The 25,407-nt window shown below is 51.9% G+C and overlaps 1 protein-coding gene and 1 long non-coding RNA gene across 8 annotated transcripts in view; one reads left to right on the plus strand and one right to left on the minus strand.

The window, feature by feature from the left end:
- The window catches only part of FCHO1 (FCH and mu domain containing endocytic adaptor 1), a 27,431-nt gene extending 14,958 nt beyond the window's left edge, over positions 1–12,473 (minus strand). For 5 of the 7 annotated variants that reach the window (XM_077859449.1, XM_077859448.1, XM_077859445.1 and 2 more), the window contains exons 1-4: positions 12,366–12,473; positions 6,666–6,736; positions 2,317–2,408; positions 855–929 (exon numbers count right to left, since the gene is read on the minus strand). In XM_077859449.1, the coding sequence (XP_077715575.1) occupies positions 855–929; positions 2,317–2,408; positions 6,666–6,692 (194 nt within the window). In that variant the 5' untranslated portion in view covers positions 6,693–6,736; positions 12,366–12,473. Of the gene's footprint in view, positions 1–854; positions 930–2,316; positions 2,409–4,008; positions 4,088–6,665; positions 6,737–9,133; positions 9,242–12,365 lie in introns of those variants that run through there. The other 2 variants (XM_077859446.1, XM_077859444.1) reach the window with 2 other exon arrangements.
- Positions 5,715–15,211, plus strand: LOC144290323 (uncharacterized). The gene is made up of 4 exons (XR_013358047.1): positions 5,715–5,830; positions 8,357–8,444; positions 10,823–11,114; positions 14,850–15,211. It is a non-coding gene; the product is annotated as an uncharacterized LOC144290323 (long non-coding RNA).
- Positions 15,212–25,407: the final 10,196 nt, after the last annotated feature.

Consider the following 25,407-nt stretch of genomic DNA (forward strand, 5'->3'; position numbering starts at 1 on the left):
TGTTATTTAAATCCAGGCCTTGAGGCCCCCCAGGGCCTCACTCCGGACTCCAGGCCCTAGCTAAAACACAAGGGCAGCCACAACTCAATTTGCTCAAAACCAAGTTCACAGGGCTTTCCCACATCAGCAGAAGCCCTCTTTGGCTCCCCTCATATCTCTTCTCCCTGCTGCCTCCCATCCATACCCTCCCCCTGAAAATTTTTGCCCCAGGGCATCTCCAGGAAATTTTACTAGTGCCACTGGGGACCACATCACCTGTGGCCCCACCCCTCCCCCCATCCCACCTCCAGTCTCATCTCCTCCTCACTCGGCCCTGCAGCCATGCCAGCTTCTTTGCACCTTGAACATTCAGAATCCATTGTTGCCTCAGGGCCTTTGCACTGGCTGAGCTGCCTGCCGGGGTCTCTGACCCAGATACCCCTGTAGTTGGCTCTGTCTCATCATTGCCCACGCCAGAGGAAGCACCTGACTTTTCTCGAGCTTTTCACCCCAGGAAAGGACTTTTGTTCATGTTTGCAGTTAACATCTGTCCTGCCCCACACCCCACAGGTATGTGGCACGAACATGGCATGAAGGTGACTGAGGACTTATCGCTGCCGGGTGTCTAGTACCTAGAGTGGTGCCCGCACACAGCAGGTACTTGGTAAACATGTGTTCGATAAATGAATGAGGTAGTATGTGAATGAGTGAATTACATTCCTTTGTCCAATTAGCCCCTTAAGTGGGGGAGGGTTGACTCCCTAGTCTACATATCATTTGTGTGAAGAGACGTCCACCCAAGAGTAGGCTCTGGATACCCCAGAACCCCGCAGCCTCGGTGACCCCTGCCCCAGCACCAGCCCCAGCCCACTCACCCCACGGGGGTCCCATTGCTGGCCAGCTTGGAAAGTTTCGCCATAGCCTTTGAGTAGGTCTCCTCGATGGTGGCCCTGAGTGGAACAGAGAAAAGATGTGAAAGGTTCTGGGCACCCTTGGGAGACGCTCCATTCCCCTGGGCCTCTGTTTCCCCATCTCAAACGTCTGAGCACTAGCTCTCTAGGAGGATTTTATGGTCTCCAGCCGGGGAGAGGCATTTTGGAAATTCACAGGTGAGGTTAAGTAATATGTTTTACTAACAAAAGTGGTAGGGACAGCAGTAGCAGCACCGGGTCAAAAAAATGTGTCTTCTTTATTTTTTTATTATTTTAAAAAGATTGTATTTATTTATTTGAGAGAGCACATGCACAAGCAGGGGGGAGGGGCAGGAGAGGGAGAAGCAGACTCCCCACTGAGCAGGGAGCCCCATGTGGGGCTTGACCCCAGGACCACCACCTGAGCCCAAGGCAGATGCTCAACCAGCTGAGCCACCCAGGCGCCCCTTTATGCTTTGTCTCCTTTCATTGCAGGAGACAAGCTCATATTTCCCTTTTCTCTCCAGACAGACACTGCTAAATGTCTACCTAATATCCACTCATATTTTCGTCCAGATTAACAGAACTTTGATTTTGTTCGGGGCAGCAATGTGCCCAGTTAAAGCCAGCTACCCATGGAGGCATTTTGTAATAGCAGCACCCACAGGGCGCCGCAGACAATCGTGGATGGATCCAGGAACTGAAGGCCCTCAAAGTAAAGCGTGGCCCCCGTCCTGTACAGTTTGGACGGGTCTGGCTATCCAGCCACAGAGAGAAAAACCTGGTTATCACCTTTTGAACTCTGCTCGGATTTTTTTTTTTTTTTTTTAATTTATGATAGTCACAGAGAGAGAGAGAGAGAGGCAGAGACACAGGCAGAGGGAGAAGCAGGCTCCATGCACCGGGAGCCCGACGTGGGACTTAATCCCGGGTGTCCAGGATCACGCCCTGGGCCAAAGGCAGGCGCCAAACCGCTGCGCCACCCAGGGATCCCCCCTCTGCTCGGATTTAACGGGCGTCCACCTAGTGAGCGGCCGGGGAGCAGAAGGCTGCCTTGCAATTTGAATTTATTCTGTTTTCTGGGATACGGACGTCGGAGCATTTACACGCCGAAATGTAGATTTACTCCATCATACATGTGTTTTATCATACTCAGGGCATGAGGTTGAGTTTTCAAAATTCCCCCTGTAAGTAGGTCATATCATCGTCTCTTTGGGAGGAGGCGTCAGAAGCCTTGGAATGGTTGACGGGCGGACGTGGGGCTGCGGAGCGGAGAACCGCTGGTTAGGAGGGTCCCCCAGGTGGGGCAGGTGAGGCGTGGCCGAGGCGGGATGGGCGGGGCCAGGGCGGGGCCACGAGTAGCGGAGGCGGCGGGGGGAGGGGCTGTGGGGCGTGGCCCGGGGTGGGCGGGGCGTGGGGACCTCACCTCTCCCGGATGAAGTCTGCCAGCTCCTTGGTGGAGATGGGCCCCTGCTTCACGCTGTGGTACAGGACCTCGAAGCCATGGTTCTTCTCACCCTGCAGGGGACGGACGGGGGTGGAGACTGAGTAAAGGGGTGGAGGAGACGTCATGGTCGCCTAGCAACGGGGGCGTGGCCAGAGCAGCCAACCACAGAAGCCAACCCCTTGGTGGCAGGGATTGCTTCCGGCCTGAGCCTGTTGCCTAATGACCCCTTGGTCACAAGGATTGGCTCATGGGCCTTAAGTTGGCCCAACCAGAGAGAAGCTGGAGGTTTTGTCCCATGGCTGACGGAGAGATGCTCTCTTAAGCGGGTTGCCTCTGTCTCTTTGTGTCTCCATCTTTTTAGGTGTCTCTCTGCCTCTGTTTCTGTCTCAGTCAATCTTCCCCTGTTTTTCTGTCTGTGCCTCTCTCTTTTTTTTTTTTTTAATTTTATTTATTTATGATAGGCACACAGTGAGAGAGAGAGAGGCAGAGACACAGGCAGAGGGAGAAGCAGGCTCCATGCACCGGGAGCCTGACGTGGGATTCGATCCCGGGTCTCCAGGATCACGCCCTGGGCCAAAGGCAGGCGCTAAACCGCTGCGCCACCCAGGGATCCCTGTGCCTCTCTTTAAATGTGGAGTTATGTGGGCCTAGGAGATACTGGGATCCAGGTGGAAACCATGAAATTTGTAAAGAAGTCTGAGTAAAAACTATGTTGAGTCGAGTTACTGGATCAAGCCAAGCTTGAAAGCCATATTTCCTCACAGCGTTTCACTTTTGTGAGCCAATATAACCCCTGTTGGTTAAGTCACTGTTTTCTGTTTCCCTTCCACACCAAGACTCCCTTTCTGAGATGCCCAGAGCATAGTCTGGGTCTGACGCTTCTCTCAGGACCCAGCAATGTCCAGTACAGGGTGGAGCAAAAAAAGGGCATTTGCCTTTGTTGAATAAATGAACAGATGAGTTATTCTGCTGTCATCTGGGGCTGGTGGGAACAGTGCCTCTACCTGGGTGCCTTGCACAGCACCTCTTTCCTCCCAGTTCTGGGGTCACCATGGTGGGGGACGCAAGTGCTGTGCTGTGTGATCTGGGCAAGTCACTGTCCCTCTCTGAACTTTTAGTGGCTCCTTGTTAAGATGGGACAGGGGAGTCATCCACCTCTCCTATGAGGGCGAAGCAAATGCCAAGGTGATCCACACCAGGGTCCCCCAAATCCCCAAAGGCAACCCCAGTTTTTGTGAATTCATGGCATTAGTTAACATTTTGTGCTAAGTTTGCTCATTTCTTCTCCAAATACATTGACTTAAAGAGGGAACTTTTACCATTATTCCAGTTAGAAGCCCTGGCCCCCAGACCATAATGAAAGGAATAGGAAAAAATAAGGCAGCAACTGTTTTTCTGCCAGCCAGATCCTGTGACATGTGAAGGGCATCATGTCTGAACAGTGAGTTGTTCATCAAAAAAGGGAGATGAGCTGGGGTCTGAGGACCTGGAGACAATTTAGTGCCGAACAGGCCCTTGTAAGCGAGACCAAAAGAAGAAGCCTGTGGAGAAATCCGGTGATATTTAACTCCCAACACACATCCCTGGAGTGATCCCTTTGGCAGCAGGTCCTCCGTTAACAGTGGTTTCCTCTACCTTCTTCCAACCTGCGGAGTTTACCTTCCCGCTTACCTGAAACCAGAAGGCTGAAGCCAGAAGTCACAACCTGATAATCCCTCTTGCTGCATAAATGGAGAAACTGAGGCCAAACCTGGGGCAGACACAGCACAGCCTCAAGCTCAAATCTCCCCAACAGGCACTCCTCATTCTAGCATCATTGACAGCTCCCTATTTCCTACCAGCGGCTAAGGTACAAAGCCCTTAGCTCGGAATTGTCTTTCCAATCTCATCTCCCAGCATCCTCTTGGCCTCACCGGCAAAATGGCAAGCAGTGCAAAGACATGCTGTGCCTTCCTACCACTGCACCTTTGCCTGGGCTGTTCTGCAACCCAGCTCATCGGGCTGCATCTCTTTCCACCCATCCAAATCCTTCCACATCTCAAGGATCATTTGCAGGCCCACCTCCCTCAGGAATTTTCTCAAACCCTCACTTCCCAGAATGTTCAATATTGCTCCCTCCTACTTCCCAGGAATATGTCTCAGGGCCTCCTTTTATGCACTGGGTCACTCTGAGCTGGTGACTTTACCTCTCGGCCTCAGTCTCCTCATCTGACAAATGGGGACAATGACAGCAGCCACCTCCCAGGGTCTTGGTGAGATGAGGCTGGGACAGTGCTGAACACAGGGCTTCCTGCACCGTGGTGAGGGCTCAGCAAACAGGCCCAGTGGCCCCCGCCTGCCCCACCCAGGGGATCCTCGGGTAAGGCTGCACCAGGCACTGCCGCCCAGGCCAGCATCTGGGGCTGACTTGGAGCCAACCCCTGGCCTGTTTCCCAGACCTGGCAAGGCCCCCAGTGGTATCTGCCTCTCTCAGGCTGTGCTGGCAGCGAGGGTCCCCGGAGGGCTGTCTTGGGCCTGTATCTCTTATCAGAACCTCTGGACTCCAGTCTCGTCCCTATGTCAACCTCAGAGGGATCTTTCTAACACAGCTTGATCATATCTCTCCCCTGCTCACGCTTCCCCCATGACTCCCCAGTGCCCTCTATGCATCCAGGCTGCCTTGGCCCAGTGGGACTGAGGCATCCGTATCTGGCTTGATCTCCCCTAACTGGAGCCTCCTTCAGGCCAGCCAGGGCACCAGCGCCACCCAGCAAAAAGCCACCAATACAAGCAATTGATTAGAAGAAACAGTGATAGACATCCCTGAGACCTGAGGAGGCAGGAGTTTCATCCCCTTTCCCAGATGGGATGGGAAAACTGAGGCCAAGTGACAGAAAGTCACTTGCCCAAGGGCTCCTAGCAGAGCCCAAATCAAATCCTCATCCAGTCTCTACCAGGCTATCTTGGGTGGGGAGTGCATTGGGGGTGGCTTCTATTTTCCCTCTGCTGATCTGAATTTTCTGCAGTAAGCTTGCATGCCTCCTGCAATTAAAAAGCATTTGAAATAAATGTAGGTGCCTCATACCATTAAACAGAATTTAAAATAAATGTAGGTGCCGCTGTCAGGGTTCCAAAATGTGGGCAACAATTGATCATCAAACAGGCAATCCCCTTACAAAGAGGCCCCAAAGGGGGCTCGGAGAGGAGTGGGCCCCTTGCTGGGGTCACACGCGGGTGAGAAAGTGGAGGTCAGGTCCCATCTCCCTTCTGCTCTCTCCCCCCACCCCTCTCCGCAGGTGGCAAGGGGGGTGAGGCCCCTTTAAGAAAGCAAGTGGCAGTAAGAGGAGCCCCAGCTGGGGAGGGAGCAGGCCTGTTGCCAGGGGCAACCAGTTGCCTAGCAACAAGCTTCCTTTCCAGGAGCTCAGGGCCCTACTGGGGAAGGGGCTTTCAGCCCTGGTCCTCCCTAGACTCTTCTGTTCACACATCCTCTGTGGCTCCTCATTAGGCCGGCCCTGTAAATGTGTCCCTGTGCCCTCAACTAGTCACCTGTGTCCCACTTCTGGGCTTCTGCTCAGGCTGTTCCCCCTGCCTGGAACATCTTTCTGACCTCTTGGAAAATCTCACCCCTCAAAGCCCACAGCAAACATGGCTCAGTGTCCTGGCCCCTCCTCTGGTTGCCCCCCAGGCTGGGCCCAGCCCTGACCCTGCGGGGCTGAAGGTTTCTGGCTGGCTCTCTGTCTCCCAGAGTGCAAGCTCCTCGGGGTCAGAGCCAGGACGAAGCCTTCAGAGGAGCCTTAGCACCTTCCACAGTCGGTTGGGTGTGGAGTGGTGGTGGTGGGGAGGGAGGGAGGGAATGAAGGGAGGAATGAAAACAAGTGTGTCTCGCTCAGCTCCCTGGAGTCATAGTATGAGGTCCCCAGCCCAGAAGGCAGAAGAGTGAGGGGGCCACTCCCTAGTGGCCCAAGTCAAGAAACCCCCCAAATCTCCAGAATGGGAAAGACGTGGAAATTCCCTGGCTGAAATGACCCTGGATCCTGGAATTTTGGCCTGGCCCTGGGTTCGAGCCCTGATGCTACATTTGCTCACCAGGCAGCTTGAAAAGAGAATCCTACTCTGGGCCTCAGTTTCTCCATTGTTCAAGCTATGACTTGCCCAAGTCATAGCTCCAGGGTCACAAGGCCCGTGAGGTCAGAGGATATAGACACAAACCCAGCCTGACTCCTTCCACTTTACCTTCTATACCTTGCTGACCCTCCACTTGTCCAAGGCTCTGCCTATAAGCTGTCAAGTCCCCCCATCTCCATAAAAGCCCTTCCAGGGGCCCCCATCAAAATAAAAGTGGGTCTTACCCAAAAATGCTCTCCAAAATACGACATCCTGATGCCCTCTGTGGAGACCCCTGCAGGCTCCTGTTTAGTGCCTGTCCAAAGAGAAAAGCAAATTTGAGCTGCAAAGCCATGGCCAGCTTGGACCTGAAGAGGGGAAATTCCAATTGTCCTCCCCGTGGAGGAGGAAGAGAGATGATAGAGGAGGAACCAAAAGCCCCAGGCTGGGAGCATGCCGGGGGCCCCTGAGATGATTCATCCTTAGGCCTGGCCCCTAAGCAACCTCCATTCTAGGGGGACAGATATGGATCTAGATGCCCCAGGTCCTGTGGGATCAGAGCTGGGCTGGATAGAGGGATAGGGGCCCAGTCTAGAGGGAGCCTACTCTAGAGGAAGGGGCATGGGAGTTGGGGTTTTTTAATACAAATAGGAGTTCACTGGGAGGGGGGCAGCAGAGTACTGGATGAGCCCCAGCCTAAGCAGAAAATCTCAGGGCCATTTCACAGATGGGAAAACTGAGGCCTCCCTATAGAAGAGAAGCCACTTGCCAAGGTCACAGAGCCAGGAAATGACAGTAGGTTCACACCCTGGGCCAACTGATCAAGACCTGAGCACTCAGCACCACGCTGGGCAGCTCCTATGGGAAAGAGTCTGCTGAGAAATGGACACTGGGACTATGATCAGCCACAAGGGGGTCGGGGTCCCTCCAGTGTCCCCAAGGATCCCTTGGGGTCTCCTAAATCCCTCTACAATGGTCCCCATCTTATGCACACTCCTGGGCTAGACAATGCACCCCTCACCATGATGACCCAGCTGATAGTGGAGCCCCTATGGGTCCTAACCCTGACTCCCAGAAGCCAGTGTCTGAGTCACTATGCAGCTCTGTGCCTCAGTTTTCCCATCTGCAAAACAAGAGGGGATGCCTCGAAGGGGTCTTGCTGGGGAAATCCAGGCCTCCCTGAAGAGGGGGCTGGGCCAAGCCGCCTGGCGAGGGAGGGACACTTGGTGTCCTTGGCACGTTCTGGACTTTGGGCTTGTCACAGGAGCCCGCAGGCCTCATCCATAATTCATGACCCCTCGGGGAGCTCGGCAGCAGCTGGGAGCCCAGGAGGCACAGTGGCAGCAGGGACAGGGCTGGTGACCACAAATGGGCAAGCTCCTCGGGCTTCACAAGGAAAGGACCAAGCAAGGACCTCAGAGGAGGCTGCCTTCACCGAGACTCAGTTTATCTAATCTTGAAAGTGAGTTTAACTGGAACCATTACCCAGGTTCCTTGACTTCTATGAGTTACCCAGCAGCCACCATGTGCCCACATGGCAAAGACAATGCCAGGGTCCATGAGATAATCCAGTCCTGAGACTGGTCCCTGAGAAGTCCCCAGCTGAGGGGTAGAGAGCTGGGCGCAGACACACCGGTCCTGCAGGCTCAGGGCTGGGCCAAATGGAAGAAGGGGCTGTGGGAACCTGGACCGAAGGAGGGGGCCATGGGAGTTGGGGTGCTGAAGCATGAATAAGAGTTCACCAGACAAAAAATTATTCAATTTCACAAATATTCCCAATGACCCCCCCTGTGCTGGGTGATGCAGGGGCCCCTGAGAAAACCGTCACTGGCACTGTCCCTGAGGAAACCCAGTTTGGTAGGGGGGCATGCTGGGCTGACATCCGAAAAGGATTAAAGCTCTAAAATTCCCATCTCCTGTCTTCATTTCTGTCCAGGATTTAGGCCTCGAGCATCTCCAAATCCCTCAGAGCTTCGCTGACTGATACGGGAACCACTAACCTGGTGTGGTGACTTCATTAGAATGTATGTAAAATTAAATACCATTAACCTCCCCCAGCTCCTCAGTTGGGCCAGCCTTGCTTTCAGGGCTCAGCAGCCACACGGGCCTGGTGGCCGCCGTATCGGACAGCACAGGTAGAGAAAGTTGTGCTAGAAGATGCTTCTTAGAGGATCCAAGGAGCCACCGGGCCCAAGTTCGCCAGGAACCGAGGATCTCACTACTGTTTTCGCAACTCCCGTTAGATGGCCCCTCCCCCCACAATGCACCGAGGGCCAGTCCGTACCCAACTCCCCCAACAGGTACGGCTCCCTCAACCTTCACAGCCACACCGTGGGACCCAATCGCACCTTTACAGATAGAGAAACTGAGGCACAGAATAGTAACTCAAGTCCCGGGGGGTGCTGTGATTTTGTCCCTGGCCTGTCTGCCAAAAGAACGCCTGTTTGGAACCACCTAGTGTGGCTCTGGGTCTCTGTGTCCCCTCTGCTCCCCCACAACCAGTCCCACGGCTCAGAACCCGAATGGGGGGCAGGGGGGCAGAGCGAAGGGTGGCCCTCCCGCAGGCTCCTGCCCGGCCCAGGAAGTGACACCTGCTGTGTCTCTCGGAAACCCCAGGCCAGGCAGAGGGGCCCCTCCTTCTATTCCTGAGGGGGGCGAGGGAAGGCAACGGGGCGGGGGGGGGGGGGCTCCTCCTGACAGGGCTCAAACTCACCGGACAGGGCAGCGAGCAGGGCTGGGGCCCCTGACAGACAGGGTGGGCACCAGGAGATGGCCACGCGGCCCCTGCCACTTCCGTCAGCACCAAGCGGAGGCCTGTGTGCGTGGGGGGGACAGGAAGCTCACCCTGCCCCGCCTACCGCCCAACCGCCACCTCACCTCCCCCACCAGGCCCGCACCCCTGGGACTTCTCAGGCACTGGGCCAGCCACAGATGGGTAAACTGAGGCACCTGAGCCTAGGGGCCCCCAGCCTGGGGCTGTTATTACCCAACAAATAATAATCATGATGACAGTGGTGAAATAATAGCAGGCCACACACTGCGTCCATCCTGGGCTAAGCTTTTCCACGGCTCACCATCCCCATCCCCGGGTGGGTGACCGATTCACAGAGGGGGACCCAAGGCTCAGAGAGGGGAGTGTAACATGCTCGTGTCTGCACAGCTGACACTCAAAACCCAGGGCTGCGTGACAATGTTCATGGGCCCCTTCCTCTAAATAATTAAAAAAAAAAAAAAAAAAGACTTCAAACTATATGTTACAAATTGCCTTGGCACAGAGATGAATATATTAATAGTATGTGTTAAAATGAATTCGTTAAGAATAAGTAAATAAATAAATAAATAAATAAATAAATAAATAAAAAAAATGTATTCTTTGACCCCCAAGCCCATGTTTTTTCCCTTCTGATTCTGAAAGAAGTTAAAACATCTTATCTTTCATGGGCCTCTGAAAGTGCCGTGTCCAAGACATGGAGGCCTCTCTACCTGATGGAGAAAATAGCTTTGCTCGAACCCAGGACTCTGGGCCTCCACAGCACCAGGGCAAAGCCCAAAGCTGGACAGGGACTTGCCCAAGGTCACACAGCAGGCAGTCAGCTGGACCAGGATGCCCCCCATCCTCTGGAAGCGGAGAGGAGTCCTGGGGGGTGGGGGCAGGTGTCTGACAGCCCCAGGTGCTGCCTGGAGATTCTGCTTTCCCAGCACCAATTCCCCAAAACCCACAGCTCTGCACAGGGTCGAGCATGTGAGCAGGCCCAGGAACAGATAAAACAAGACAGGACTGGAGTCAGCAAAGGCAGAGCTCACTGGCTCTAAGCCACCTGTCCAGAGCCCTGACCTCCTGCTGTGACCTTGGGCCTACCCTGACCTCTGTGCCTTCAGGGTCCTATGAAACAGGCTCTGACATTTTGCTCCTCCTGGACACTAGTGTGTGCATAGTGGGGGGCCAGTCTGAGATTTTTCTCTCCCTTTCCAGTGACTAGCCAGCCTTGTGGCCGCGCTGTTTCAATGACCTGTCCTGTCAGGAGCCTCCTCCCTTCGCCACTGGCCACCAGTGACCTTTACACAATCTGGCTCGACTCTTACAATGGCGCTTCGAGGCAGTGTCTCATCTTGACCATCACCCCAATGGGGAAACTGAGGCACATGCCCCATGTCGCACAGTGACCAGGCTGTCAAGCTCAGTAATTTTTCCATCCTCCGCCACTAGTCTCCTCCCTTTATCATCTCTTTGGCAAACACCTATTGAGCGCCAACTGTGTACCTAACTGGCGGGCTCTAGAGACGCAGCTGGCAACACCCTGGCAGGCTCCCCTCTCTTCTCCCTTCTCCCTGTCAGCTGTGACCTCATTTATGATCGCTAATATTGTAATTAGTATTATAATGACCGTGTCTGTATTTACAGGGCTCCCGTCTTCCCACGTCTCCTCTGATCTTCCAAGGGGGATCCAGCCCATTTCACAGGAGAATACACCGAGGCCCAGGGGGTCAAAGCCACACACGGGAGGAATCAGTTTGAACCTGGTGGTGTTGGACTCCCAGCTCTGAGCTCACCCCTGTGCCCACCGCAGAGTCAGGGGACAGGCTGGCCTGGTGCCTTCCACCTCCTCCTACCCGCCACCCCACCCATGGAACCGGCTCGCCCCTGGCGTGGGTGACAATATATGGGTCAGGGTGTGCCCCAGGCAGTCCCACCGGTAAGACGAGGGCGGTGGAGCCCCTATTCCAATGATTGCAGCCGGGTAACATGTTTTACTCTCTGGCAGAACAGCCCTTGCAGCAAGGCCAGAGTGACCACGAATCCATTTTGCAGCACCATAAACTGAGGTTCAGAGGCTAGCAAGGCATGTCAGGGGGTCTCCAAACCCATTGCCCTCTCACCCCCAAACCACATCTTAAGCGAAGTAGGGAGTTATAGTTTGGTATATGGTGGGCTGTGTGGGTTCAGAATCTGTAGAGAATACAGCCTCTCAAGCCCTCATCCCTATTTTCAAAGGAGAAAACCAAGGCTCACAGAGGTGCTGTCACCTGCCCAAGGTCACCAGTGAGGCAGGTCCATCAAAGCTGCCTCCTGGTCCCCACTGCGGCTGGGGCAGGCAACTCCCAGATTTGAGGCAGATGGAGGGGCCGCCCACCCCACAACCCTCCTCCGCACCCCACTCGCAGTCAGCCTCCGGCGAGATCCTAATTTACCTCGATTTATTTTAATCCCAGAGAACAGATGCTGCTGCCCACCCCCCACTGAGGCAGGGACCACCCCCAAGTCCTTGCTTCAGGCCCTCCCAGGCCTGGCCTGGCCCGTCCCAGAGAGGCAAGGCACCCCACACTGACCCCCTCCCCAGAATTCCAACTTTGGGGGTCCCTGCAGAGGATGACAGTGAAACGCCCCCCACCTCATCCTTGCGGTAGGGGACTGGGATAGAACAGTCTAGAGGAGAGGCCCGGGGACCCCCAGCTCCTCCTCCAGGCCCATCACGGTTCACAGTGGAGAAAAAGGGAAGGGGCTTCTTCCATCTTGGTCCTCAGGGGTCTGCAGACCAGAGGTGGAAAGAGGGAAATTGAGCGTGGTCTCCACTTCGGCTGTCTGGGTCCCAGGCTGGAGGGAGAGCGGCGCCCCCATCTTTGCAGCCCTGGAACCTACACCCAGATCCAGGCTTAGAATAAAGGGATTTGGGGAGGGGTCTCACGTCATAGCCACCATCCTGCACGCTCCGGTTCTAGGCCAGGAGACGGGGGACTTGGAGAGGGGTCCCTGTCTCCCTCCGCAGGCCCTGGATGATGGTCTCTGGGAGGCCAGGGGCCCACCGCGCAGCCCCCAACCCCCAGCTCGCCATCCCTCCTGCCCCGCCGCGCCTTTGCCCCCAGTGGCCTCCGGGGCTACCGGGCGCGGTGCGCATGAGGGGCTGCGCGGGCCAGGGGACTCGGGGGGTCCCGAGGACAGCACTCACCTCCCGAGCTCCGGCCGAGCCCCGCGCCCGCCGCCACCTGCGGCTCGGTCTCTGACACCCGAGCCCGCCCCGCCCCTACCTCCGCGGCTGCGGCGCGGCTGCCGCCTGGCTCCGCCCCCGGGGCGTGGCGTCGAGAGTCCCCACCCACCAGACGGCCCCCGGAGGCGGGGGCGGGGCTGGAGCCCACGCGGCCCGCCATTGGGCCATTTAGGCGGCCGGCTCCGTCAGTCCGGAGAGCTGATTGGCTGATCCAGAGATGAGGCTGCTTTTTTTTTTTTTCTCATTACCCCCCACTTCCACCACCCGCAGTGTATTTGCATAAGTTAAAGCAACAGGCTCCTCTCCCGCCACCGGAGACCCAGGGGGAGGGCGAAGGGGTGAGCAGTTTATCGGGGTCCCACCGTGTGCCGGGCACTGAGCGGGGCTCATGTGAGGTCCCCACAGGCTTGCGGGCGGGACGTCATTGATTCCCATTTTACAGATGGAGAAAGACTCCGTGGAGGCAGGAACTTGCCAGGAGGCCACACGGCAAGCCCACATCCTTGGGGGCAGTCTCAGGGAGCTGGCCCCAGGACTGGGAAGAGCTATCCCCAAGAATGCTGTCTTGCCACAAATCAGAAAGGCTTTCGTCCCCCACACCTGGGCCCTCATAAAATGAGATGTCCAATGCCCCTTGCCGTTCAACCCTTCATTGAAACACTGGGGTGACCTCCCGCCTCAGGCTTGCTCCCCCATCAGCAACCCCAGCTCAGTAAGGGCAGCTCAGGAGCGTGGGCCAGAGGCCCTGGAGTCTCACAGTCTTCTCTTCCTGACCTCCACGCTGTTCCTACTGGCCCCGTGTCTCTGAAACACCCCACTTCGTCCATTTTTCTTGTTTTTTTAATTTTAAAAAATATTTTATTTATTTATTTATTTATTTATTTATTATTTATTTATTTATTTATTTATTTATTTATTTATTTATTTATTCATGAGAGATACACAGAGAGAGAGACACAGGCAGAGGGAGAAGCAGGCTCCATGCAGGGCGCCCGATGTAGGACTCAATTCCAGGTCTTCAGGATCAGGCCCTGGGCTGAAGGCGGTGCTAAACCGCTGAGCCACTGGGGCTGCCCCTCGTCCATTTTTCTGTATGCCCCGGTGGCAAGAGACCAGGCCTGTAGGCTGCCTCTGCTTCCTACTTGGGTCTCTTGTTGCCTCCACCCCTGCCCATAACAGTCCCTGCTCCCCTGGCAACTGTTTTTTTGTTTGTTTGTTTATTTGTTTATAATAAATGAGTTATTTTATTATTTTTATTTTATTTTATTTAAAGATTTTATTTGTTCACTCATGAGAGACACACAGAGAGATAGGCAGAGACACAGGCAGAGGGAGAAGCACACTCCATGCCAGGACCCCGATGTGAGACTCTGTCTCAGGACCCCAGGATGGGATCATGACCTGAGCCGAAGGCCGACACTCAACTGCTGAGCCACTCAGGCGTCCCTAAACGATTTATTTTAGAGCTGTTTTCAATCTACGGGTTGTTTTTTTTTTTTTTTTTAAGATTTTATTCATTCATTCATGACAGACACACAGAGAGAGAGGCAGAGACACAAGCAGAGAGAGAAGCAGGCTCCATGCAGGGAGCCTGACGTGGGACCGGATCCCGGGACTCCAGGATCACACCCTGGGCTGAAGGCAGGGGCCAAACCGTTGAGCCACCCAGGGATCCCCTCAATTTACGGAATTATTATGAAGATAGTACAGAGTTCTTATGTACCCCACACCCAATTTCCCCCCTTTTTTTTAAAGATTTTATTTATTTATTCATGAGAGACACAGAGAGAGAGAGAGAGAGAGGCAGAGACATAGTCAGAGAAAGAAGCAGGCTCCACGCAGGGAGCCCAGTGTGGGACTCGATCCCAGGACCCCAGGGATCATGCCCTGAGCCGAAGACAGATGCTCAACCGTTGAGCCACCCAGGCGTCCCCAATTTTCCCTATTATTAGCACCTTTCATTAATATAGTACATTTGTCAGAATTAGTGAACCGATAATGGGACATTATTATTAACTAAAGTCCATATATTATTCAGATTTTCTCCACTTTCCCTAGTATCCTTTCTCTGTCCCAGGACTCCACATTACATATAGTCATCCAGTCCCCTTAAACACCTCTGGGGTGAGACAGTTAATCAGACTTTCTTGGGTTGTTGTTGTTGTTGTTGTTGTTGTTGTTGTTTTTAAAGATTTCATGTGTTTATTCATGAAAGACACAAAGAAAGGGCAGAGACTTAGGCAGAGGGAGAAGCAGATTCCTCATAGGGATTCGATCTCCAGGCCTGGGATCACTACCTGAGCCAAAGGCAGACAGATGCTCAACTGCTAAGCCACCCAGGCTTCCCGGACTTTTTGGTTTTTGATGACCTCACCAGTTTTGAGAAGAACTAGTCAGGTGCCTTGTGAGAAATCCCCCATTTGTGGTTTGTTGGTGTCTTTTCAGGGCCCTGGGGTGACAGCTTTGAGGAGGACTACAGAGGTGAAGTGCTCTGCTTGTCACACCAAGTCCACAGGACATGCCATGGGCATGACTCTTCACTATGATGTTGACCTGGATCACCTGCCTGAAGTGGCCTCTGTCAAGTGTCTCCACTGTGGAGCGACTCTCTTCCTCCTGTTGATGCTGTGCCCTATGGAAGGAAGTCACCATGGGCCACCCACACACAATGGATGGGGAGTCACACTTCTCCCCACAAATTATTCTGAATTCCTCTCTTCTCCCTGTTTATCTCTTTGATCATTCACATCAGTATGGACTTATGAATATTTATTTTGTATGTTGAGTTAAAATCTAATATTACTTTATTGAGTTTTTTGCTCAAATGGTTTCAGCTTTGGTCATCAGAAGCTCAGGAGTCTTTGACATGCCCCCATCCCCCGCCGTGGTTTTCCCCTCTTAACACGGCCTTACTTTGTCCCTACAAAATGCATCACACTCATCTCATATATTTCCTGCCCCTCATCCTAGAATCAGCCTCTCCTAGGAGCAGCTCAGTGCGTTTTGCTGGAGAATATAGTAGTCTCCCCTTTTGCACAGTGTCAGTGGTCTGTGATCAACCGCAGTCCAGAAGCAGATGATAGTCCTGACATATGGTCAGAAGGTCAACAACAGCCTCATGCTACAGCACAAAGCCTGCGTCATTCACCTAGCTTCATGTCCTCACGTGGGCATTTTATCATCTCGCATCATCACAAGAAGGGCGAGTATAGGACAAGATGAGAATTTGAGAGAGAGAGATCACATTCACATAACTTCTATTACAATATATTGTCATAATGTGCCTAATTTATAAATTAAACTTTAGCACAGGTATGTACGCACAGGAGAAATCATAGTATAGATCTAGGGTTCGGTACTACCCGTGGTTTCAGGCACCCACTGGGGATCCTGGCACGTATAACCCCCAGACAAGAGGGACACTGCTGTGCTAACACAAACAGAGATCTAGGCATTAGCTGTGCTGCTTGCTACTGGGGTGGGGGTGGGGGTCATTGCTTCTAGGCCCTCACAGCTGACAGAGCAAGGACACAAAATGTGTATATGATCTGTATATATACACAGACCTGTATCTCCATATATAACTGTGTATCTATATTAAGTTACACATGAATTCATGCAGATGTCTCCACGCCTAATCCATTAGCAAATGGATTCTTCTAGACTCCTTCCTTTGTCTGTCTCTAGCCTCTTACTGCAACAGTGAGAAATCTGGCTCCCACCCTCCACCCTCTGTTTGCTTAATTGCTCCAGTGTAGATATGTGGTGGTGGCTTCAGGATGTTGACCGGTGCCCACGGGTGAGGGTTTCAGACAGATGGAGGGATCACTTCCTTTCCAGCTCCAAACCATCCCCTAGGGCTTGGCATTCTCAGGAAAGATGCCGCACCCTCCCCGTAACCCTCTAGAGCTGTGCAGCAGAAGCCTGTGCACAGCCCTGTCCTGTCTCTGACCAAATCAGTCTCACTTCAGGGCCTTTGCACCTGCTGTGCCCTGGGCTGGATTGTTCTCCCCCAGCTCTACATCTGACCAGGAGCTTAGCTCTTAGTTCCTACACAGAAGCCCTGATCAGTCTTCCTTCCAGCCCAATGATGACCCCCCAGGGTTAGGGCATTGTATTGGGCTCAGCCTCTCCCCCAACAGGCTGGAAGCTTCTTCCTGGGGGCCCTGGCACCACTCATAAGAGCCAACTGCATTTACACTCCCCATACAGGCCTCCCCCAAGCCCCAGCCAGGGTAAACGGGGTGGGGGCAGTGATTCATATTTTACAGGATAGAGGACTGAGGCTCCAGGACAAGAAGCTACTCTCTGGAGTCACACCCCAAAGACCTATCAGAGATAAGACTTGACTCAGGTGCACTGGTGCTGAAGCGCTCACCTGCCCTGACCTTGGATCCTAAAAGGATGCTGTGGGGATGACGGGACAGGATGCAGAGCTGTCTGTTGGGGAAGGAAACCTGGGGTCCAGTCACTGCCAATACAGCCTGAGGCCACCTGGAGGTTCAGGGCAATTTTCTTATATCTGAGGTAGAGGAAGGAGGGGGCTGGGGGCCCACAGGGAAGTTAAGTAACATCTCCAAGGTCACCAGCAGCACAACCATTTCCTGAGCACCTACTGTGTGCTGGGCAGGGAAAGGCACATATGGTGTGTAGATGGGTGCCCGCCTTCTCCTGTCCTGGCAGCACCCCAGACTATGGACGAGAAGGAAATAGAGGAGGGTGACTTGCTGGCAGACACGGTGACATTTTAAAGGGAGTGGATCAAGAAGAGCCAGAGGAGGGCCTGGAGTAGGGTAGGACAGAACCAGAGGGAGAACAGGGAGGGCTTCCTGGAGGAGGGGCCCCTAGGAGGTGAGGCTTGGGAGATGAGAGCTATTGCACTGCTTTTCCTGGGAGAGGCAACCCCTCCCTCCTCCACCATTACCTCGTAAAAGCCCACATCTTCCCAGGAAAGTGTCCGAGTCCCCAAGCCTACCGCTGTGCCCCCAGCCCCTGGAAGGGGAAGTCCCAGCTGCTCCATGGGGCATCCTGGCAGCTGTAGGGCCAGCCCCACCCCTGAGGTTCCCCTTGAGGAACTTCAGTATTACCAGTCTTCTCTCGGTTTCTTTAAAGACCAAGCCTGGGGCCCTGTGGGTCCCTCTGCCAGCTGTGTTCTCCCTCTTCCCCTAAGGTGGCTTCATCCTCAACCTCATGGGGCCTCCTCTCATCCCCAAGCAGCAGGTGGGTCCTCCTCTGGCACTGTGCTGCCCCTCACACCCGACACCATGGGTTGTTGTATCCTATGTGTCTGACACCAGCACTTGCTGGTTTGCCCCATGAGGGTGGCATCCAGTATTTGGGTGATGGATGAATGGCTGGGGGTGGCATCCAAGGTGAGGATACTGGGGGTGCAGAAGCCTGGAGGTGTGGTCTAGATGTTGAAAGAACATAGAAAAATCAGGGGACAGTCGTGGCTCAGGCTCGGGGTGCGTATCTGAGAGGGGCTGCCCAGGAGCCCGCTGTGCAGAGTGGGTGCCCGGGCCAAGGTCGCACATCCGGCTCCTGGCGCATGCTCCAGGGCCCCCAGGTGCTTGGCTGCCGCGGAGATATTTTTAGTGCACACTCGAGAGCAGAGGCTGGGCCAGACAGCTGTCAGGAGGGATTGGGGAGAGGGAGGAAGTAGACACAGAGAGACAAAAAAAAAAAGAGAGAAAGGGAGAGAGAGAGAGGAGGAAGAGAGAGAAGACAGGAGGGAGACCCCAGGCCCCAAACCCTTCCACCTGTAGACACCCCAGAGCAGGAGCTGGCAAGCCACCGCTGAGTCCAAATTGAGCCCACAGCCCCTTTGTGCAGTTTTATTGGAATAGTCATTTCATTTTGTGTTCAGCTACAACGGGAGAGTTGAGTTGTCTGAACGGAGACTGCAGGGCCCGGAACACTGAAACAATTTACTGTCTGGCTCTACAGAAAACGTTTGCCAACTTCCCACCAAGACAAAACTATCTTCGCTGGGGGAACATCAGTGATCAGTTGATTTTTCACCACTATTTCTGATCCTTCTGCATCCAGGTACAAGGGAGCAGTGAACCTCTCAGCTCCTGAATCAGGTGGAGTCATGTGACCTGCTTTGGTCAAGGACATGAGAGAAGTGGGATGTCACTTCCTGGTAGTTAAGCCCTTAGGAACCTGTGCCTGATTCATCATGTCCTCTCCTTGCCTGGCCATCTGATGCTGTAGGTGGTAGGAGTCCTCTAATGCTGAGCTGACCGAGGGTGTTGAGAAACACAGCATCAGAAATCTGAAGGGCAGGGAAAGAACTGCCAAGTATTAAGGGCAAAAGCCCAGACTTCCTCACCTTCACCCAGTTTATTAAAATAAAAATTTGGGGGTGCCTGGGTGGCTCAATTGGTTGGGTATCTGCCTTCAGCTCAGGTCATGATCCCGGAGTCCCAGGAGATGGAGCTCTGCGTCGGGCTCCCTGCTCAGCCGAGAGCCTGCCTCTCTGTCTCCTTCTGCTACTCCCCCTGCTTGTTCCCTCTCTGTCAAATAAACAAATAAAATCTTTTTTAAAAAATAAAAATACAAAGTGGAGTTTTTTTCTAGGAATGTAAGGATAGATCAGTGTTAGAAAACCTAATAGGGTTAAAAGAAAGATAAACTTATCCTCTCCAGTGGTTCTTAACTTTATTTTGAGGCTCCATTATTAGATGCATACAAGTTTAGAACTGTGTGTAATTCTTGGTGAATTAAAAGCTCTAATTTGATAATCCTTATTTCTAAAAATATACAAAAATCTAACTTTATTAATATAAGCATATCAGCTTTGTTTCTTTAGCATTTCCCAGGTTTATTTTTTTCTCATCTTTTAAAATTTTCAGCATCTAAACATAAGTGTTTAGTTATTTCTTGTAGATAGCTTAAAAATTTGAATTAAAAAAAGATAACAGTCTGACCATCTTTTGTCCTTTAACTTGATCAGTTACATTTATTGTAATTGCTGGCAAATTGTATGTATTTTCATGATCTTATTTTGGGTTACCTGAACCTCCTTTGCTATGGAAGAATTATTTTGGATTAATTCTTTTTAATTCCAATTTTTTGCCCCCTACTAGTTTGGAAATTATAGACTGGCTCTATTTTCCTTGTATTTACTTTAACTATTAATATTTTCTACCCCACTCAACCAAGTAATGTGTCCTACTCCCCTCAAACAATACAGGCATACCTCAGAGATACTGTGGGTTCAGTTCCAGACCATAACCACAATAAAGCAAATATTCAAATAAAGCCAGTCAAATGAAATTTGAGGTCTTCCAGCCAGTGCCTATAAAAGTTATATTTGCACCACACGTAGTCTACTAATTGTGCAATAACATTGTGTCCAAAAAACGCACATACCTTTATTTTTTTAAAGATATTATTTATTTATTCATGAGAAATAGAGAGAGAGAGAGAGAGGCAGAGACACAGGCAGAGAGAGAAGCAGGCTCCACGCAGGAAGCACCATGTGGGACCCGATCCTGGGACTCCAGGATCACGCCCTGGGCCAAAGGCAGATGCTCAACCACTGAGCCAAGCCAAGTGTCCCGAAAAAAGCACATAGCTTAATTAAAAGATACTTTATGGCTGAAAAATGCTAAACATCATTTGGGCTTTCAGAGTTGTAACCACTGATCACAGACCACCATGACAAATATAGTAAGAGTTTGAAACATTGCTGAGAATTACCAAAATGTGACAGAGATGCAAAGTGAGCAGATGCTGTTGGGAAAAAAGTGCTGATTGACTTGTTGAACGCAGAGTTGCCTTCAATTTGTAAAAACCCAGTAAAATGAGGCATGCTTACACAAGGATTTTAAAACCTTACTCCACTCAACTGTTTTTTGCCATTGTTGCCTAATTTATTTATGTTTTTTTTTAAATATTTATTTATTTATTGTTTTGAAAGAGAGAAAGCACACGAGCAGAGGGGAGGAGCAGAGGGAGAGGGAGAAGCAGAGGGAGAAGCAGATGCCCGCTGAGCAGGGAGCCCAATGCAGGATTCCGTCCCAGGACGTTGGGATCATGACCTGAGCCAAAGGCCAACAGTCAGCTGGCTGAGCCACCCAGGTACCCCCATTGTTGTCTAATTTAATTGAGACTTTAATCCTCCACGTTGGACATTACAAATTCTTGCTACTGAAAGTGAGGTTTCTTCAGTTGCACTTCCCACCTTTTTGCTTACTCTCTCCTCCTGCATGTCAGCCCTCCTGCCTGGTTCCTTTTCTTTCTGCCTAAAACAGTTCCCTTAGAATTTTGTTTAGCAAGAGGCTCGCTTCTCTATCCTTCTCAAGAGATATTTTTGCGGGGTGAGCATCTCTGGGCTGCTGCTTTCTCTCAGAGCCCTGAAAGTGGTGTCCCCAGGTCCGGGCAGTGGGACTGAGAAGTTGCCTCTCCATCGTCATTCTTACTTTTCTTGGTGACTTTGGTTTTCAGGCCCAAGTCAGCTATTTTATATATATACATATGTACACATATACATTCATATACACACACACACACGTATATACACCTTGCTTGGGATGTGGTTAGCTTTCTGAGTCCTGGTGAATTGGTGTCTTATCAGTTCTGGAAAATTCTCTGCCTTCACCCTCTTCAGAGTTTGCCTCTGCTCTCTCCATCTCTTAACTTTCCCTCTCTTCCCATGTTTGGGAAATTCACTGCACCCATCTTCTAGCTCACCAGTTTTCTCTTCAGCTAGCTCAAATCCAGTTAGTCGCATCCAGCGTTCAAAACCTTCATCATTTGATAATTTCTCTTAGTTCTATTTGGCTCTTCTACAAATGTCTTGCTCTTTGTTCACACCTCAGGGTTAAACACAGATTCTGGGTCTGATGATGCTGACAATGGAAGTCTCTGCTGCCTTAGTGTCCCCTGGCTCCCACCCACAGGGACAGGTTGTGAGTTTCGATGCAGGTTCCTAGTTTCTGGGATGTGATGGGGGTTGAAGGCCCATCCAGCAGACCTCCAGGGTCATCATCACCTTGGACAACTTTAAACCGTTTCGTCCACTGGAGGCCTCTGGCCACCCAGGTAACGCTGGAGCTGCAGACTCAAGCAAGCTCACCATTCACACTAGATTCTTTCCCCTCTTCCTCCCAACAGCCAGGCCAGAGACAACCAAGTTTCCTTTCCATTCCTGGGAAATCTTTTTTTTTTTTTGAAAATCTTATTTTGATTTTGACTTCACTTTTTGTTGTTGTTAAGATATTCATTCATTCATTCACTCATTCAGGAGAGAGACACAGAGAGAGGCAGAGACACAGACAGAGGGAGAAGCAGGCTCCCCGTGGGGAACCTGACGCAGGACTCGATCCCAGGACCCGGGATCATGACCTGAGCCAAAGGCAGATGCTCAACCACTGAACCATCCAGGTGTCCCTTGACTTCACTCTTTGAGGTCTTGACTTAACAGACCCACCATTTTGAAGTCCATGAAAACAGAAGACCAAACCCACCTCGTGTAACACAAAAGCTGCTTCCTTCCTGGGGCTCTTGCTTCTTATCCTCTGGTGGCTCACTGACACAGTAATCAGGATTTAACTCATTTTTACCCAGCAATTTTCATTGTTTTTCTTGGATGATCAGCATGAGAATCTAGTCTACGATATGGTCAAAAGCAGAAGTTTATAATATTTCTTAAAGATTTTACTTTTTTAAGTAATCTCCACATCCAACATGGGGCTCAGATTCACAACCCCGAGATCAAGGGATCACCTGCTGTACTGATAGAGCCAGCCAGGCGCCTCTGTAGCATTTCTTTTAGCGTGTGTTTGGGCCCCTTCTGTGTAGTTTCTAGAACTCTAAGAGGAATGAGCATGTGAAAACAGCTGGGAATTTATGAAGGGAAAAAATAAAATGAAGGAGAAAGAACCTGCTGAGGACCTATTAAGACACACAGGGCTACACCAATGAAATAGCCTGGAGAGGACCAGAAAAGCTGGTGATGGATTAGAGCAGATGCAGAAACAGACGCCGACACACTAGGGTCTTATTCAGGGAGGAGGGAGTGTTTCAAACCTGTACCCAGCCTGGGGACAATCAGATGGCCCTTTGGGCTGGAGCAACCCCTCCATCTCTCTTTATTCCTATATAAGTACTAGTAGGATAAAAATAAAAGTTAAAATTATAAATAGAGAAAAATATCATGGGAGAATTTGTGCCAGCTGCAAGATAGGCCTCTCATAGTGCAAAAGACATTTAAAAACCATGGTTTGAAAACCATAAAAATAAAATGTTTACAGAAAAAAATGATCATGAAATTGAGGTCAATCTGGAAAAAAAAAAAAGCTTACCACAAAAGCTTAATGGTTAAGATGGTAGGGATCCCTGGGTGGCGCAGTGGTTTGGCGCCTGCCTTTGGCCCAGGGCGCGATCCTGGAGACCTGGGATCGAATCCCACATCGGGCTCCCGGTGCATGGAGCCTGCTTCTCCCTCTGCCTGTGTCTCTGCCTCTCTCTCTCTCTCTCTCTGTGACTATCATAAATAAAAATTAAAATAAATAAAAAAATGGTTAAGATGGTAAATGTTTTTTTAAGCACAATTAAAAAAAAATTTAAGTGTATTTAAAAAACAGAATTATGATGTATAAATGAGGAAAAGACATACATATAAAACAGTGGAAGCAGCTTATTATGGATAAATTCATTTTAGAAAACCTCCTGGTAATACACCAGATGAACTGAGGATGGGAGGCAGTACCCGTCACTGGACAGTTTGGCCAAAGTGCAAACTCGGCAATGTGGCCTCCTGTTTACAGAGACCCACCCTGAGGCCCGGGGCTCAGAAGCCCACCCTTACCTGGCAACAGGAAAAAGCGGGCAGAGGGCTATAGCCTGCCTGTCCTGGAGTAGCAGCAGCCATGCCGGCTTTACTGGACACGAAACACCTGGCCGGGCGTGGCACGAGCACTCTCGCTTCCCTGTAAGTGTGGTAAGAGGCAGGTACAGGGGCAAACAAGTGGGTGCAGGGTGGCAGACCCAGGCCCCATGTGCTGAGCAGCACCCCCAGACCGCTGCTCCCTTTCCCGCTGTGTGCTGTGTGCTGAGCTTAGCCGTGGCATCACCCACGGCACCCTGGGAAGTTCCGTCCCTGGGGGGTCTGGTGTGGGCACTCCTGAGGTCCGTCTGCGCTTCCCGCCTGGGAAGCCTGGCCCCATCCAGCCCCAACATGCCACATGATGACAGCCAGACACCTGGCCCTTACAGGAAGCAGTGAGGTCCCCCACACCAATCCTTTGTAGCCATCTCCCCACCTGCTACCGCCCTGACAACTCTGGACTGAACTGTGTGTCCTGTGGGGTGCGAGCCCAGTCCATTTTTTTTTTTTTTTCCTTCTTGTAACACAAGTGTCTGACTTAAGCTTTGAGTGCCCAGGCATCTGCTTCAAAGATGGCTATCTGGAATAAACCTGTTTGTCAGCCACACTACTAGATAAAAAGAGCCAGGTTGCCTCCCCACACTGAGGCTCCTTTATTTGAGGGGTCTTGAGTTTTTTATTTTTTGTTTTCTTAGGATTTGGCAGAGAGTGAGAACACACAAGCAAGGGGCAGAGGGAGAGGGAGAAGCAGACTCGGAGCCTGACACAGGGCTCGATCCCAGAGCTCTGGGATCATGACGTGAGCTGAAGGCAGACACTTAACTGACTTAGCCACCCAGGCGCTCCTTGGTTTTGATAACTGGCCCTTGGGGCCACTTCTTTTTTCCCCCCTTCTGGCATTTTACATTCCCACTCCTATGTTTAAGGTTTATCAATAAACAGGGATCCCTGGGTGGCGCAGCGGTTTGGCGCCTGCCTTTGGCCCAGGGCGCGATCCTGGAGACCCCGGATCGAATCCCACGTCAGGCTCCCGGTGCATGGAGCCTGCTTCTCCCTCTGCCTGGGTCTCTGCCTCTCTCTCTCTCTCTCTCTATGTGACTATCATAAATAAATAAAATTTAAAAAAAAAAAAAAAAAAAAAAAAGGTTTATCAATAAACAATGAGCCCTGGGAGACCCAGGCTCCCATTGTGAACCCCAGTAAAAGCAGAGGCCCAGCCAGTGAACAGGTGGCTCTCTCTCTGTTCTCCACCTCCTCACTGTGTGGCCCTGGGGTGCTGTACAATCTTCCAGGTCTTGTAAGGAATGAGCCTTTACTTTTTTGTTTCCTGATGGTTGTTGCTGAAGGGTGTCCTACAGTCAGCACCACAGAGGCCAGTCCAAGAACACACTGGATATTGACAGGTTGGGACGTAACCAGTACAACCTCCCACCTCTGCCAATTCCTATGTTTAAGCCCTACTTCCCATCGTGAGGGGGGTCTGTGGATGTGGGAACTTTGGGAGATCATCAGGTAGTGGAGGTGGGGGGCTCGCACTAGGATTGGTGCTCTAAGAAGAGGTATGAGAGAATGTGTCCCCACATCCCGTCCCTCTCCACGTGAGGACCTGGCCAGAAGACAGCCAGCTGCAAGCCAGGAGGTATCCTCAGCAGACCCCGACTGTGCTGGCACCCTGACTTCCAGCCTCCAGGGCTGTGAGAAGTGAGTGTCAGTGTTGAAGCTGCTGGGGCTTTGGTTCAAGCAGCCTGACCGTGCTGAGCCAGTGCCGGATGTGACTGCAGGGAGGAGTCGGCTGTAGGAGGCCATAGGCAGCCACAGGTGGGGATTTCAGGCCACCACATCCAGGGAAGAGAGTGGTGTGCCCGCCACTCTGGGGCCACTGTCACAAATGGCCACAAACATTTCACTCTTGAGCACTTCTGGAAGAACAACTCCGAAATCAGGGTGTCAGCAGGGTCAGTTCCTTCAGAAAATTCTAGAGGAGGATCACTCCTCACCACTCCGAGCTTCTGGAGGCTCCAGTGATCCTCAGCCTGTGGCCCCTGGGCCCAAAATCCACCTGGCCTTCCTCTCTCTGGCTGTGTCTCTCCTCTTTGTCTCTTATAAAGACACCTGTCATTGGATTCAGGGCCCATCCAGATAATCCTAAGACCCTTCACTTAACTG

This window comes from Canis aureus, chromosome 19, assembly GCF_053574225.1.
Source record: "Canis aureus isolate CA01 chromosome 19, VMU_Caureus_v.1.0, whole genome shotgun sequence".
Lineage (NCBI taxonomy): Eukaryota > Metazoa > Chordata > Mammalia > Carnivora > Canidae > Canis > Canis aureus.